We start from the raw sequence: 16583 nt of genomic DNA, 5'->3' as shown, positions 1-16583 counted from the left end.
ATTAGATTCAAATCAGGTACAGAAAGAGAAATAAAAAAGTTTTGAAAAGAAAGATTGGATTAAAAGAGTAAGAAAGAAACAAAGGAAAAGTAAGATTTTTTTTTAAATTAAATTTTTTAAATCTCTAAATAGATTTACCACATGCAGAAATTAGACTTAGCAGTTTAAATTGTTCCCTCTTTGGGCTGGAGCGATTGTGAACTCGCTGTTATTTTTGCAGGAAGATTCGGCCCAAATTACGTGCAGGGCGAAACAATTTGCTGATATTTTATTTTAAAAACCCTTGTAGGATGGGCCCCTTTTTCACAAAATAACACGTCCCTTACTGCACTGCAACACATTTTGATTGGAAAGCAGCAGAAGTATTTTTTTTTGTTGCACGTGACAACTGGAAGGCCAAATTTAATTTGCCGACGACTTTGCTGCAAAGTTACACGTGATCCTAGGAAGTTTACTTTTTTTTAAAAAAAAGGACCATTGCATAATAGTTTGGGCATTCGTTGCTTCATTGCCAGGACTTTTTTTTAAAAAAAAACATTACGCACAAATGCAGCTTGTCGGATAGCCTTGTGCTTTTTTTTTTGCAGTCTGAACAAACATGGGTGGAATGCATTTAATCGAGGGCTGCACCCCTACCGAGGAATAATCACAAGTGTTCCCTACAGCCGGAGGAGGAGGAGGAGGAGGGAAGGAGGGGACGCGCGCGCTGTTGCCAGGGCTCGTGTTCCAATGGCGGCGGTCGCTAGGGACAGTCCGGAGCTCGAGCTGAGCTCAAGCTGGGGTGTGCGGGTTCGCGGGGCCGGGGCCCGGACCCGAGGGGCCGAGCCTCACCCTCCTCCTCCTCCGCCGCCGCCGCCGCCGCTACTACTACCGCACCCGCACCCGCACAGGAAAGGCCGGGGTGGCGCGGAGGCTGTCCGGAAGGTGCCGGAAGCCGCAGCCTCGCTGCTGGCGTCTGTCTACTTGCTGCTGCTCTGGGGTCTCATCCAACTCTCGCTGCGGCAGCTGGTGGCGGGGCCTAGTAATGACCGGGACGGTTTCAATGCGCACAGAGCAAGGTAATAATTAACACCGGAGTCTCGGGCACGGTGGGCGAAGCTGTCTTTAGATCTAGGACAGGCCTTGGCGATTTTTCATTGTAAAAAGGGTTTATTTTTATTTATATATATATATATATATATATATATATATTTTTACAAATGCTTATTCTATTGTGCCATGACTATCTTCCCGCATGTGGAGATGCCGGTGATGGACTGGGGTGGACAAATGTAAGGAATCTTACAACACCAGGTTATAGTCCTGATAACATTTCACATCGTTCACCTGACGAAGGGGGAAGCCTCCGAAAGCTTGTGAATTTAAAATAAAATTGCTGGACTATAACTTGGTGTTGTAAAATTGTTTACAACAGGTTATAGTCCAACAGTTTTATTTTAAAATCACCTGAGGAAGGGGACAATCACCTGAGGAAGGGGACAATCTCCGAAAGCTTGCGATTTTTAAAATAAAATTGTTGGACTATAACCTGGTGTTGTAAGATTCCTTACGTTTATCTTCCCGCAGATTGAAAGCCAAATACTGCGGATGCTGGAAATCTGAAACGGAAAAAATGCTGGAAATACTCAGCAAGTCAGGCGGCATCTGTGGAGAAAGAAACGGAGTTAACGTTTCAGGTCGATGACCCCCTTTAGAGTTTTGATCATCACTCTGAAACGTTAACTCTCTTTCTTTCTCCACAGATGCTGCCTGACTTGCTGAGTATTTCCAGCATTTTTCTGTTTTTATTCCCACGGATTGTGCCTTGACTGGTCCTGTGGTTATTCCACAAGTACCATTGTTACTTTTATTGTAATGGTATAGACACTCGCTTAACATTAGTTTGAATGTGGAGTTGGGCAGAACCAAATGGAGCAGCGATTAGAAGTATACAGGCCGTGAACTGCTTGAATATAATGTTTTATTTCAGCCCCTAATACATCTATTTGCATTAATGATAATGAATTCTTAAGACAAGAACAGTAATTACCAACTTATAATTTGTACTCACGGTCATGTATTTTTTGTTTTTATTGGCTCTGTTCTTTATTAATGGTGCCACTTATAATTCTTCTGGAGCCACTTAGAAAGCCACCAGAACATTTCCATTAGCCCAGACAAAAGAGGATGCTAGTACTGTTTGCCTTTTAGGTCAGAAGGTTGTGCATTTGAGCTGCACAGCAAGGATTCACGGGCACAAGCTCAATCCATTTACTTTCACCTCTGCACCCCTACTACCGATGAAATTCTTACCAAGTCTGTCACTTCTACCGTTTGATTTTTCCAGTGGCCTTCATTGTGGCCTCCTGCAATAGAAATAGTGAACTTGCAATTATAAAAAGTCTTTCACGTCCTCAGGACATCCCAAATATCTCATTCGAAAGACCCCCACCTTCAACAGTGAAGCACTCCCTCCCTATTATACTGAAGAGCCATTCTAGATTATGTGCTCAAGTTTCTGTTGTGGGGCTTGAACCTATGAACTCCTGACTTTGAAACAAGAGTAGTATAAAATGTATAGTAATTCTTCAGGACGACAATTTTATTTTGTAAATTATGTTTTTTATTAACACTTTCCTGGCACTCTGCTCATCAGATCTGCTATTACTCCTCTAGACTACAACTAGCCATCAGCAGGTCTGCAAGAGTAGGGTGGTTGATGCTCCAAGTTTCCCATTATTATCTGAAACATTTGGTTACTGGCTCAGCAGTTTTGCTGAGACCAGAAAACTAGGTGCGACTGTATTTGTGGTGTAGCAGGGTTCCCACTCCTGATTGCTCTCCGGTGATCATTGATGGGAAATGCCATGTGTGGGGACATGGCGTGAAGACCTGGTTGGGTTTGGCTGATGTGACTTCAGCAATTGAATTGGTTGTTGAGGCTCAAACATGTGTGCACGGTACTTTTAACCTATATCCCAGTTACAGTCACTACCTTAAGGCAAGATTGGGGTGGGAGAGAAAAAGAATCTTCATTAATGGTTTCCTTTTGTTCTAGCCAGTTCCAAATTTAAGATTTTTTTTTAGGTCGAGGAGAGGAATTGTATATGATCTTGAGAATTCAAAGCAAGACCATTTAAAGGATGGGGAAATGTCTTGTATGATGCAATGGGTTAGAACACTTCCTTTTCGTCTCTGGGCCTTGGGTCAAAATTCAGCCTAGAATAACACAAGTCTTTGTTCTCCTTCACACTTTTGCTCATGATTTAGTATAAATGACAGTAAATTGTTAGTCTTGCTCGGAACTGCTGATTTTGGGGAACGAAAAATCCACTCTTGTGCAATAAGGGGTTCTATTCTGACGTTGGGGCACAATGCAATGAGCTGAAGTCTGCATCCATTCTGGATATTTGTGAGTGGTTACTGAAAATAGAAAGATCTCGTTTGCTGGAAATCTGTTTGAACGTCCAGTAAAGTTATACGGGCAGGAGACTAAAGGTTGGATGTCTATTTTGTGCAAAAAGTGGTTGGAAAAATGCTGTTGCATTTAACAATGCATCAAAACCGTCATTATCTTTTTTAGAAAACATCTCCAGCACATCACTGATTTTGGGCCCAGGCCTACCGGGAGTCCTGCTAATGAAATCCTGACTGTGAACTACCTGCTAAAACAGATCCAGAAAATCAAAGAAGGAAGTGGACTTGCACATAACATTGCAGTGGATATCCAGAGACCAACTGGCTCTTTCAGCATTGACTTTCTGGGAGGTTTCAGTAGTTACTATGATAATATTACTAATGTTGTTGTGAAGCTGGAACCAAAAATTGGAGCAAAGCATGCAGTGCTTGCAAACTGCCATTTTGATTCAGTGGCCAACAGTCCAGGTAAAATTACTTTTTGCTATTTTTTTTTTCCCCTTCTCTCTGAATGATTACATATAGTCATCCGTAATGTGTTTCTATATTTTGCAATCTAGTTGCATCTGGTATTTCAGGTGTATGTGCTGTAACCTGACGCAGTTCTTGGCAGCATGTAGAACAATGACAGATGAGATGGGCTCAGTTTTTGTGTCTGTCACTGCAGACTACTAGGCTAAACAAATAAAGCTCCTTTAATGATTCCGCATTGCTGAAAAAGCCTTTAGTTTAATGCGAGGCTCGAATGAATTGAAGGAGTACAATCTCTTATTCGTTTAGGGGTATCTAAGGAAAAAAACTCATGTCTTTACGCACTTCTGTTTGCACACAGTATTGTATCCAATTTCATTAATCCCATCACCCCGCACTCTCCCCATAGCCCCGTAAAGCTGGGTTCTACCTTTAAATGGAGCGCGTGGGACCCTTTCTACATGTTACTTTACTAAGGCCGGGTCCCTTATCTTAAAGGCAGAATCAGACAACGATTTTACTGGGCCAAAGATCCCATTGAAACCTAACCTTGCACTGTGGAGTATAGCTGATGCTACTGGGCGTCTGCAGTTGGCTGCACTCTTGAAATACCAGTTGCAACTAGATTGCGAGGGAAGGGAACGTAGTACTGGGGATGGGCCTCAATGTTCGGGGGTGAAACCAGAGATGGAACAGTTGGGCGGGGGAGAGTGAGTGGAAGGACCGTGGGATGTTTTTCTGCTTCAAAGGTGCTATATAAATGCAAGTAGTTGTTATTAATGAGGAACTGCTGTGGAAGCTGAAAACAGGTTGAATTTTTTTCCCAACAGTCTGATTGGTCTGTGATGTTGTGTGGTTACCATGACTAATCAGCAATGCTAAAGCTCACTACAGTGTCACAATCACACAGAAAAAATATTTAATTGTAAAATAGACTAGTGAGGTAGGTGGAGAGTAAAAGACCACATACATTCATCTGAGGGATAAATGGTGTACAAACAGCAGATTGGGAAATAGAAGGTATAATCGATGAGTTCTTCAGAAAAGAAACTCTTAAACAGATTTTAGATCCAATCACATGAACTAAAGAGTTTTTAACTATGTTGGCAGCTGTGCAGTATATGTATTAGGAGGAACTTAAGAAATGAAATATAAACCTGTATCAGTTTTTAAGGTTCTTTGTGTGAGAAGTTTAGTTTCTTTTTTAAAAAAAAGAAATTCAAGGACATTGGCACTCCTGGAATTCTAGGAGCTGCCAATACAGGGAAAGTCCTGTTTGCACATGTTAATTTGTATTAAAGGTGTAATGCCAGCGTGTCAGATGATTCTTATCTGAAGTGTTGCTTGTTTTTGATAGGTGCCAGTGATGATGCAGTCAGTTGTGCAGTTATGCTGGAAGTTCTGAATGTGCTGTCTAATTCATCTACTCACCTACAACACGCAGTCATATTTGTTTTCAATGGAGCAGAAGAGAATGTTTTGCAAGTAAGTTATAATATTGACCAATATGTTGAATATATGCAATACAAAGATAATGCAGCATTAACCTTTTTGACTTTGGATGTACCATCCTGTGCTTGTTTTATTTTTTGGCAGGCAAGCCATGGATTTATTACACAGCACCCTTGGGCTAAGCTAATAAGGGCATTTATAAACCTAGAAGCTGCTGGTGTAGGAGGGAAGGAGCTTGTTTTTCAGACAGGTAATCCATTGTTTTGTTTGTGGCGGAGACTGTGGTTATTATACAGTGGCTGTTGTATGTATGCTCTGTTTAATTAGAAATATCAAGAAGATTATTTCAAAACCTGATGCTACTTAAATTTGTTTCATCCTCATTTCATGGTATTGTATTTTTTTTAATCCCTGCTTCAGGTTCCTTTCTATTCCCTGCCTGCCTCCCCACCCACCCAGCAGTTTATGCTGTCCTGTAATTGACTGGCATGAGATGGCTGATGGTGGTCTGCTTTAATTTGTACTGCTGTCTGCTCTTGCTTCTCCCTCCTGTCCTGGGACACTGTGTTTCATCTCTACTTTTCACCTCTACCTGACTGGCTGGCTGTGGTCAATAAATTTGTCTGTTTGATATGCATCCAGCCACACTGATCTAATTTGCTGGCAGACCATAATGCTCTGCCATCAGTGAGTTGCTGCAAACAGAAATTGATACAAATAAAATGCATCACTGCATAGGTGGCCCGAGCAATCTGTCCATAGCGTGGCTCCAGTTTACAGTTTGAAACTGCAATTGTTTTGACGTGCAAAGGGGGACTTTGTAGATAAGTTATGTTTTTGGGGTGAGGTGAGGCTGTGTGATGTCGCCCTAAGTAGTCCACAGCTGGGTGACTCTGCATCATTGACAATAGGAAGTCAACTCCTGAGCAGATATGGGTTGCCTTGTTTGCAGTATGGTCACAATAGGGGGCCATGTCTTATTTGAGAAGACTACTCGGAACATGATGCAAGTTCAATTTGTTTTTACCTCTGGGGAGATAGGAAATTGAAATGAGAAGGTTGGTGGGATATTGATATCAGCTTCACACTGCCTGCATACTTTAAGCTGCTTTTATATTATGGGAGACCTGCACTAGCACTGGCATCTCCCAATGTCAGCACCTTGATTAGCTGGCAGCCACAAGGTAAATCTAACGGGATTCTCTAAAGCCGGTGGCTGGGAAGACACTTTTTATGCAGGCTTTTTCTGGCGACTGGCCTTAGGCAATTCAACAGGATTACCTTCTGTTTGCAGCCATCCATTGGGATCTGGTGGTGCTGTTGCGGGTCTCCGCATAGTATAAAAGCAGCATCAGTGAATGTTGGACCTCTGCCTAACCGAGCAAGTATGTTTTTTCATATTGCAGTATGTATTTTTGGCAGGGTTTAGATTTCTGCCAGTACTGATGTGGCCTCAATTTCTGATTCTCACTGAGTTAAAGGGAGTGCTTCAAAAAATAGTTTTAATGGCAAACCAGTACTCTAATGGAATGTTGGAAAGCCTTATGGAACTGCAGTAGAAAAATTCATCTCTCGTCATCTTTACTGTTCTATTGAGGACACTAGCTTTGTGCTGAATCCACTGACTGAGCCACTGTTTGTTGTGGTGTTTGTAATGGTATCTCTTAGACTGCATTTACACTGGTCGTGATTGTATAGAGTAGTTTCGCTTCGCACCATTGGTAAAATTGATGTGCAAATTTGGAGTTGGATTGTGACCTGAGTCCGAGTGATGCAATGTGAAACTCCCCGGAGAAAGGAGTTTCACTCCAATTTACTCCAGTCAGGTTGGGGCTGACACAAAACTTTAGCATTGTTGTGAAGTGAAACTGCTTTGCATAGACGCTGCTATTGTAGTGTAAATGCATCAAACAAAGCTTCACAAATTGTGACCTAAAACGTTGTCTGCAGACCTGGTTCTATCCAGTTACCTAATTAACAGAGCATGTACAGCACCTATAATATGTAACGTTCCTCAGATGAATTTCTGGCTTCTTTGAATTAGACTAATTGTGTAGTGGTATACTACGAATTTGGTACTGAGTTTACAGTAGTACCTGCATGAATTTGGTGCTTTTGCGTGTCACTTGCTTGAAACATTAGTATAATGGAAAATATTAAAAATGAACAAATTGCCTTGAGGTGCATGCACCATTGTAGCAAAGTGGTTGCCAAAAAGTCGAACCCATCCCTCCTAACCTCAGCACCTGATGGGTTGAGTCCTGAGTTTAGATGTGGTCTCCTACAGGTTAGATTTCAAAGAGCAGGGTAGAGCAGGGCACTTAGCCAGCAAGGGAGGGAAAGAAATGGAAATTCAGTGAACAATCTTTTGCCAAATTGGTTATCCATTCTGAGGATAATAGAAAAATCTTTTCAATTGCTCTTGAATTGACTAAACTGTTCTGCGCTCGTGTTGTGATGTCATCACTCGGACTTCATGATGCAACACTATCAACTGTCTTCACTGCCATCCGAGCTCAGGAAGTAGGGTTGGGCTTTGTAGATACCAGTATGAATCAGCTGTCCAAGCCCAAAGCAAACTCTAGAGCTATTCACTCCCAGTTTGGAATACGTGTTCTTTCTTTCTTGTAGTTCTAAAGTTCTGCTTTTTACCTCCTGAAGGTCCTGAAAATCCTTGGTTGGTTCAGGCGTATGTCCGTGCAGCCAAACATCCTTTTGCATCCGTTGTTGGTCAGGAAGTATTTCAGAGTGGAATCATTCCCTCTGACACAGATTTCCGAATCTATCGGGACTATGGCAATATTCCAGGTATAGTGTTCCTTTACTGGTGATTTCTTTTAGTAAATTGACTACAATTCAGACTTCATATTCCTGAATTCATTAAATATTCTGAAGTTTAGTTTTAGCTTTCAAACTACGTTCTTCATTTCTGAAATACACCATCTCTTTTTAAAAAAAATATTTAATTTTGTACGCTTAATGTAGAATCAAGGAACCATCTGTTGGGCCTGTAATTCACATTAGAGCACTAACGCTGAATACCAGGGCGTGGAAGGCTGCAGGCTTGATTTCCCACTCTGTTCAGTTCCTGATCCAGTGGAAGCTCCTCGAGGGAGAAGATGAATTCAGATGGACGTGTCGTTGCTAGGGTGGCTGTCATGCACCTTCTGATAGCTATCCAAAGAAGGCATTGCCAGTGGAATCTGGTTGCCTGCCCTCTACACACTGGAGATGCAGGACTTGCGTTATGAAGAAAATTGAGGGTGTGTGCCATTTATAGGAGAGTAAATACTCAGCCAAAGAAAGCGCCCAGAACAGCGGAAAGTGGTTCTCTTTACTTACAATATTTAAAAAAAAAATACCCCGCGGCTATTGCTCCAAATCAGTACTAGGGTCTGAGGAGTATATATTGGAACCTGGCTGCTGACTGTAATGGAGGGATCGCTTCCATTCCCCTCCACACTGATGGATTATGAGAGTAGATGATAATTCCTGTTCATTTCATTTCTACGGTTGTTTTCATTCATTCAGTTTGTAATGGATTTACCTGCACTTGCCTTCCCAAATTGTTACAGAGCTTCATCATCAGTAAAATGAACATTCAGGTTTTCACTCGTCCCCTTTTGAGTTTCTGATTTAAAGTGGGGATATTCAACAATGTAATGTGGTAATGACTGCTATTCTCATCTACTGTACTTGAAAACAGTCATGTGAATACCTTAAAGTAAAACAGTAAAAGTAAGCCCTGACTCCCATTATGAACTCAACTCAACCCAACCATGACTTCAATGAAAATTTTAGTAGATAATAGCAATGCAGCTAATTGAGGTTGTACTCTAATAGGTTTCTGTTATTTGTGGGTGGAACTTTTGAGTTTTTTTTCAACATTTTCAAGTAGATGCATTATGTATTCTGAGGTATAAAAATTTGTGTCACTAATTTGCTTAGAAGTATCTTATGTGTGTTCTTTTTCAGGAATAGACCTGGCTTTCATTGAAAATGGTTATATTTATCATACAAAGTATGACACTGCAGATCGAATTCCTCTCGACTCAATTAAGAGGGCAGGTCAGTATTCTGTAACCTCTTTAGAACAAGAAGCACTTTACAATAAAAATGTGTGTTTATATTTGAACCAAACTTTTCAAATTATGTAACTTTTACGATGATGAAACGATGTTTATTTTTCGTGCCTTCAGTTGCAATTGATCTCTAAACTGAAAAGTTAGTTTTGCATTTGGTTCCATTCTGTGTTGTGCAATTACGTAGAGTCCACACGAGCCTCCTCCCACCCCTCTTTATCTAACCCTATAAGCATACCCTTCTATTCCTTTCTCCCTTGTGTGCTTCTCTAGATTCCCCTTAAATGCATCTATGCTATTTACTTCAAATACTCCTTGTGGTAGCATGTTCCACATTCTTACCACTCATTGGGTAAAGATGTTTCTCCTGAATTTCCTATTGGCTTTATTAGTGACTATCTTATATTTATGACCTCTAGTTTTGCACTCCCCCACAAGTGGAAACATTTTCTCTACATATACTCTATGAAACCCCTTCATAATTTTTAAAGACCTCTATCAGGTCACCCCTCAGCCTTCTCTTTTCTAGAGAAAAGAGCCCCAACCTGTTCAGCCTTTCCTGATAAGTATATCCTCTCAGTTCTGGTATCATCACTGTGAATCTTTTTTGCACCCTCTCCAGTGCTTCTATATTGTTTTTATAATATGGAGACCAGAACTGTGCACAGTATTCCAAGTGTGGTCTAACCAAGGTTCTATACAAGTTTAACATAACTTCTCTGCTTTTCAATACCATCGCTTTAGAAATGAACCCCAGTGATTGGTTTGCCTTTTTTATGGTCTTATTAACCTGCGTCGCTACTTTGTGATTTGTATATCTACCCCGAGATCCCTTTTCTCCTCTACCCCATTTAGACTCTTATTATCCTAGCAATATGCGGCCTCCTTATTCTACCTTTAAAATGCACCACCTCACACTTATCTATATTGAAATTCATTTGCAAATTACACACCCTTTCTGCAAGTTTATTAATGTCGTCTTGCATTCTAGCTCATTCTTTCTATTAACTACACCTGCAAATTTTGAAATTGTGCTTCCGATTCCCGAGTTCAAATCGTTAATGTAAATTGTGAACAACAGTGGTCCCAGCATCGATCCCTGTGGAACACGACTTCCCGCCTTTTGCCAGTTTGAGTAGCTATTCATAACCCCCACTCTCTTTTCTGTTTTGTAGCCAGCTTGCTTTTCATTCTGCTCCTGTCCCCCGACTCCACATGCTTTGACCTTTAGTCATGAGTCTACAATGCGGTACCTTTATCGAAGGCCTTTTGAAAATCCAAATATATTACATCTACTACGTTACCCTTGTCTACCCTTTCTGTTACTTCTTCAAAGAATTCAGTAAGTTTGGTCAAGCATGACTTTCCCTTCTGAAATCTGTGCTGACTCCTCTTTATTATATTTTTGTTTTTAGATGATTTTCTATTACATCTTTGAGTAAAGATTTCGTTATCTTTCCTACCACCGACGTTAAGCTAACTGGTCTATAGTTCCCTGGACTTGTTCTATCTCCCTTTTTAAATATAGGAATAACATTAGCTGTCCGCCAGTCCTTTGGCATTATTCCCTTTTCTAATGAATTTTGAGATATAGCATGACTGTTCCTTTCTTATCCTTTGTCTCAATCCATATGGATTCTGTTTCTATCTTCATTTTACTTATGTTCCCTGTCTCTATTGCCATTATATTGCCTCTAATTAGTACAGCTGCTCCCCCCCCACCAACCACCTTCTTCCTTATCCTTTCATAATATGTTACACCCTGCAATATTTAACTGCCAGTCTTCTTGTTGTTTCAATTATCCTTAATATATCTGGCTGCTCGCTACAGATTATTGCCTCCCATTCCCCCGTTTTGTTTCGGATGCTGTGCACATTGCTGTACAGGCAATTTAATTTGTTTTTATTAATTGTTTCCCTCACGTCATTTTTAACACACATTCTGTACTTCTGTTGTATAACCTGACCATCTGTTACCCTTATTCCTTACCTTGGTCTGACCTTTACTCTTGTCTCTAATTTTTATCTTCAGACTTGTTATTTTTACCAGATCCCTTTTGCTCGTCTTACTAGTTTCAAGTTCTGTCCACAGCCCTATTTATCCTTTCTGCTAGGAAACTGGTCCCATTCCAATTCAGGAGGAGCCCCTCCCAGCGGTACAGTTCCTTCCTGTCCTAGTACTGGTGCCAGTGTCATACGAACATACAAATTAAGAGTATTCGGCCCCTCGAGCCTGCTCTGCCATTTGATAAGATCATGGCTGATCTGATTGTAACCTCAACCCTACTTTCCCATCTACCTACTATAACCTTTGACTCCCTTGTTAATCAGGAATCTATCAAATTCAGCCTTAAAAATATTCAATGACCCTGCCTCCACTACTCTCTGGGGAAGGGCGTTCCACAGACTCATGACCCTCTGACAGAAAAAATTTCTCCTCATCTGAGTCTTAAATGGGAAGCTCCTTGTTTTTAAACTGTGTCCCCTAGTTCTAGTCTCTCCTACAAGGGGAAATATCCTCTCAGCATCTACCCCTTCTAGTCCCCTCAGGATCTTATATGTTTCAATAAGATCACTTCTCATTCTTCTAAACTCCAGTGTAAATAGGCCCAACTTGTCCAACTTTCCTCATAAGATAACCCCCTCATCCCAGGAATCAGTTGAGTGAACCTTCTCTGAACCGCCTCCAAAGCAATTATGTCCTTTCTTAAATAAGGAGACCAAAACTGCACACTGTATTCTAGATGTGGTCTCACCAATGCCCTGTACAACTGTAGCAAAACATCTCTACTTTTATATTCCATTCCCCTTGCAATAAATGACAATATCCCATTTGCCTTCCTAATCACTTGCTGTATCTGCATACTAACTTTTTATGATTCATGTACTAGGGCACCCAGATCCCTCTGTACCTCAGAGTTCTGCAGTCTCTCTCTATTTAAATAATATACTGCTTTTCTATTCCTCCTGCCAAAGTGGACAAGTTCACATTTCCGCACATTATACTCCATCTGCCAAATTTTTGCCCACTCACTTAATCCATCTGTATACCTTTGCAAACTCCATGTCCTCTTCACAACTTACTTTCCTACCTGCCTTTGTGTCATCAGCACATTTAGCATGAAATGGAACCCCTTCTTCCCAAAGCAGTCTTTCAGCCACGCATTCACCTTCCTGATCTGTCTATCCCTATGCTAATTTAACGTGGCTCGGGTAGTAATCCTGAGATTACCACCCAAGAGGTCCTTTCTTTAAATTTAGTTTCTAACTTCTGATATTCTCTTAGGGAAGAAAAGGGAAGAGATCCTGCTATGTCATTGGTCCCATCATGGACCACGATAACTGGATCTTCCCCCTCCCTTTCCAAGTTCCTCTTCAATTACTCCGAGATATCCTTTACCTTTGCACCAGGTAGGCAACACACACTTCTGGACTGTCGGTTCCGACTGCAGAGGATACTATTTATCCCCCCAATTATCGAATCCCTAATGAATACAATCATTCTATTCTGCTCTCTTTCTCTACCCCCCCCCCCCACCAGACTGCCTCCTGCTCCACGTGCCATGGTTAGTATTCTGGCCATCCTCCCTGCAACCTTCATCTTTAATCTCACAGGTAGCAAGTACATTGTGCCAGTTGGATAGGACCAATGTCTGCGGAACCTCCTTCTTTACCTCCCCTAGGTTCCCCTTACACTGCTGATTAACAGTTACACTGTCCCCTTCCTGCACCTGAGCACTTTCTAATTATTGAGGATCACTGGATCCAATTAGCCCCTTCCTAGTGTAATCATGAACTAGTTAGAATCATAACATTTTACAGCACAGAAGGAAGCTGTGTCTGTGTCGGCTCTTTAGAAGTGCTTACCACTTAGTCCCATTTCCCCATATCTTGAAAAAAAATTGTAATGTTTATTTAGTTCTCTTTTTTAAAAGCTGTTTTGAATTCTGCTTCAAACACTTTTTCGTGTGTGGGTGTGTCTGTGGTTGCCAACTTCTCGACTAGTGGAAATAGTTCTTCTCGACTTATCAAAACCGCTCATAACTTTGAATACCTCTATCACATCTAGCATTCTTTGTTCTAATGGAAAGAGCCCCAGTTTCTACAGTCTTTGCTTTTAACTAAAACGATTATTTATTTGTTCCATGATGACAAATTGTGCACACAAGATTTAAAAAAAAAATCTTAAATGCTCAAGATAATAGAGATGACCATTACCAGATTCTCTTGTTACTTGTGTTCTTTGAGAATTCATTTTTTACAACATTGAAGTGATGAAACGTTTCCCTTTTTCCCTCCTAATTTTTAAAAATAATTTCTTTCTTTGGAAACTTCCCATATGTTAGCCTGCCTCCTAACTGGAGTCACTGTCTGCTTGCCATTTCCAAGGCTGTACATTAAAAGATGTTTCTGTAAATTGTAAACAATCTAAAAAGAATCATTTTTTTTACAGAGCAGTATATTCGCTGACATTAATTCTATCTGGAATATGCTGCATTGTTAATTTAAATTGTTTAATGCCAATTATCGAATTTTTACAGGTACATTATGAAAATTCATTCAGTATCCCACTTGTGACACTGATTATAGTATCTACAGGGGAAAATAACTAGAAAAAAAAATTGTCATTAAAAACAATCTTTTGAAATAATTTTCTCAGATTACAAGAGTAAATCTAGTTTTTAATTGATAACTGGCCACAAGTATTCACCTTATTGTCACCCATATTGCGTTGATTTCTGTGCTCTTCAAGTGTTCCTTGCTAGGGTTGAGGTTGGGGTTGGGGTGGGGGGGGGGGGTGGTGAACATTTTGTTCACATTTTCCCTGCAAGCACCCTCAGGCCACAAACCCCATGGAATAAATGTATACTAAAGTTTCTCTATTCTGCCTCGACGATGTGACTGTGCCCCTTTATGTAGTTCTCTGATGTGGACTTTACAATCAGCATACGGTCAGCAGACAGCCTATCAGGTTGCCAGATTCCAGAAGTCAAAGAACAGCCAGGAAATCCACTGCACCACCTGGCCCCAAGCCAGCTATTCATCCATGACAAAAATCTTCAGTTGTGAGACATCTGGCCAGGTGTACTTGTTTAGGATATTGTTATAACTAGTTGCAACATAGTAAATTTACTTGTTTTAAACCAGTTAAGAAAGGAATTTTCATGGGTGGAGGCTTACCAATTTTTACACATGAGAATAACCCACTATATGAGGTACCAGATCGTCCAGGTGTAAATGTTCTTAATCTCATGGCGTGAGCAGTTCCGAAAGGTGGGTTATTTGCAACAGAGCTAGTTGTAAGTGTTTATTTTTGCTCGGGTCTTTTTAAAATGCTGATTCAATTAATGCAACTGTTGGAAAGTTATAAACAAGATGCCTTTGATGAAATTAATATGCTGAATCATAGAATCGTACAGCAGAGAAGTCGGCCATTTGGCCCATCGTGCCTATGCCGGCTCTTTGAAGGAGCTATCCAATTAGTCCCAATCCCCTGCTTTTTCACCACAGCCCTGCAAATTTTCCCTTTTTGTAAAAGGAATCTTTCCTGATGTAAAATGCAAAATTGTTAAGTTATTTGTATGTTTGAAGTATAACATAGTTTTGTTTGTATTGCACTTAAATTTTTCAAGTGTAATATTTAGAGGGACAATCACAGTTGTTCTATGTCTTGTCTTTATCATTGATTTGCAATTTGAGTTTGAATTTAACTTTGGCTTGTGACTTTGAAGGAAACTTTTAAATGTTAGAGTTGGGCTTTTGCTAAAGTTTATTTTAAACTCCAAGACTATGATCGAAAGAGGAACTCTATTGTAAAAGTAGCATTGAATGAAAACTGAATTGCAATTCACTTATCACCAGTAACCCATGTGTAGAGTTTGTAATTTTCAGAAGTCCTTAGGATTGCAGGTGGAGTTTGAAAAGTGTATTTAACCTTATTGCTCATATGTTTCATTTATTGTAGTGTTATTGTCAAATTCTGATGCGTTTGTTTCCAGTTAATTTTAAATAAGTGCTTTAGTTATTTTAGCTGGTAAAAATTCTTGTTTTTTTTTGATATTCTGTTATACTGAAGTGACATTGCAACTCAAGAGTATTTGCATTTTATCCAGATGATGGCAAATAGGATAATTGTTGTGCATCACCTTTAAGGACAAATTCTTAGTTAGTTTCTGGATCCCAAGGGACAAGGTTTGCTTACAGGAATTGCTAGAAAGACATTGAAAAATACCCAAAATTATAAAAAAAAGAAGGAAAAAACTCTGATTTTTGTCACCTTCATTCTTTCATCTTCTCCATAACCAGTCATAAGTGAGACGTACAGTAACACCATAATTTTTTAATTAAGCATTTAGTGAGTTTATGTCAGTTTAGAGAAATCTTCTTTTAGTAGTAATAGATTTTGTCCTTAATCTTTAGTTGGTTCCTCTGCCATTTTTGTCTCTTCAGTATCTGCAAAAGGAAGCCAACTAATTAATTACTTATCTAAACTTGAGCCCTTATTTGCATGCACTTTTTTACAATAGTTTATTCACTAAGTTCTAGAAAAGAGCTGTATGTAAGCTTATTCACACGTGAAGAATCAGAATGTGGAAGTAAGTAATTGAAACATTTTTTTTTAAGCTATTCTAAACTGTCTTGTGCTATTTGTAGGTGACAATATTCTGGCTGTACTGCAGTACTTGGCGACTTCTGAGGAGCTGGCTGACTCAGCACAGTATCGCCATGGAACCATGGTGTTTTTTGATGCACTTGGATTGTTTGTCGTGGCCTACCCAGCACGGATTGGTGCTATAATAAACTATATGGTGGCTGTAGCAGCTGTTCTCTACCTAGGAAAGAAATTCTCAATATCAATAAATCATGGTAAGTCTGATCAAACCTTTTTGCCTTCCATATTAGTCCGGAGGCACTGAGCCAATTGTAGTGCCTACACTGCTGCCTTGGTTAAGATCAAGATTACAAGGTTAATTCAGTACAGTCCAGGGGAATCTCTGGTCTACATCGCTCAATACTGTCCCAGGGATACATTTACCCATTGTACCACTAGCAGAGCTTGTGTTGTGTACAAAGTGACTGCTTTGTTTGCCTACATAACATAGGTAATCACAGCACTTCAAAGTAACGCATTGTATGTGAAGGACTTTGAAACGTTTGCCTTTAAGGAAGTATAGTAACATG

At 40.2% G+C, this 16583-nt stretch overlaps 1 protein-coding gene across 1 annotated transcript in view; it reads left to right on the top strand.

Moving 5' to 3' along the window:
* Window positions 1-501: 501 nt before the first annotated feature.
* ermp1 (endoplasmic reticulum metallopeptidase 1) overlaps window positions 502-16583 on the top strand; it is a 42591-nt gene continuing 26509 nt past the window's right edge. The window contains exons 1-7 of the mRNA XM_067983634.1: window positions 502-1058; window positions 3563-3864; window positions 5225-5352; window positions 5464-5569; window positions 7981-8127; window positions 9295-9387; window positions 16056-16268. Of these exons, the coding sequence (XP_067839735.1) occupies window positions 730-1058; window positions 3563-3864; window positions 5225-5352; window positions 5464-5569; window positions 7981-8127; window positions 9295-9387; window positions 16056-16268 (1318 nt within the window). The 5' untranslated portion in view covers window positions 502-729. The remainder of the gene's footprint in view (window positions 1059-3562; window positions 3865-5224; window positions 5353-5463; window positions 5570-7980; window positions 8128-9294; window positions 9388-16055; window positions 16269-16583) is intronic.

The sequence above is a fragment of the Heptranchias perlo genome, chromosome 4 (genome assembly GCF_035084215.1).
Source record: "Heptranchias perlo isolate sHepPer1 chromosome 4, sHepPer1.hap1, whole genome shotgun sequence".
NCBI lineage: Eukaryota > Metazoa > Chordata > Chondrichthyes > Hexanchiformes > Hexanchidae > Heptranchias > Heptranchias perlo.
This window is presented reverse-complemented; position numbering and strand designations above follow the sequence as displayed.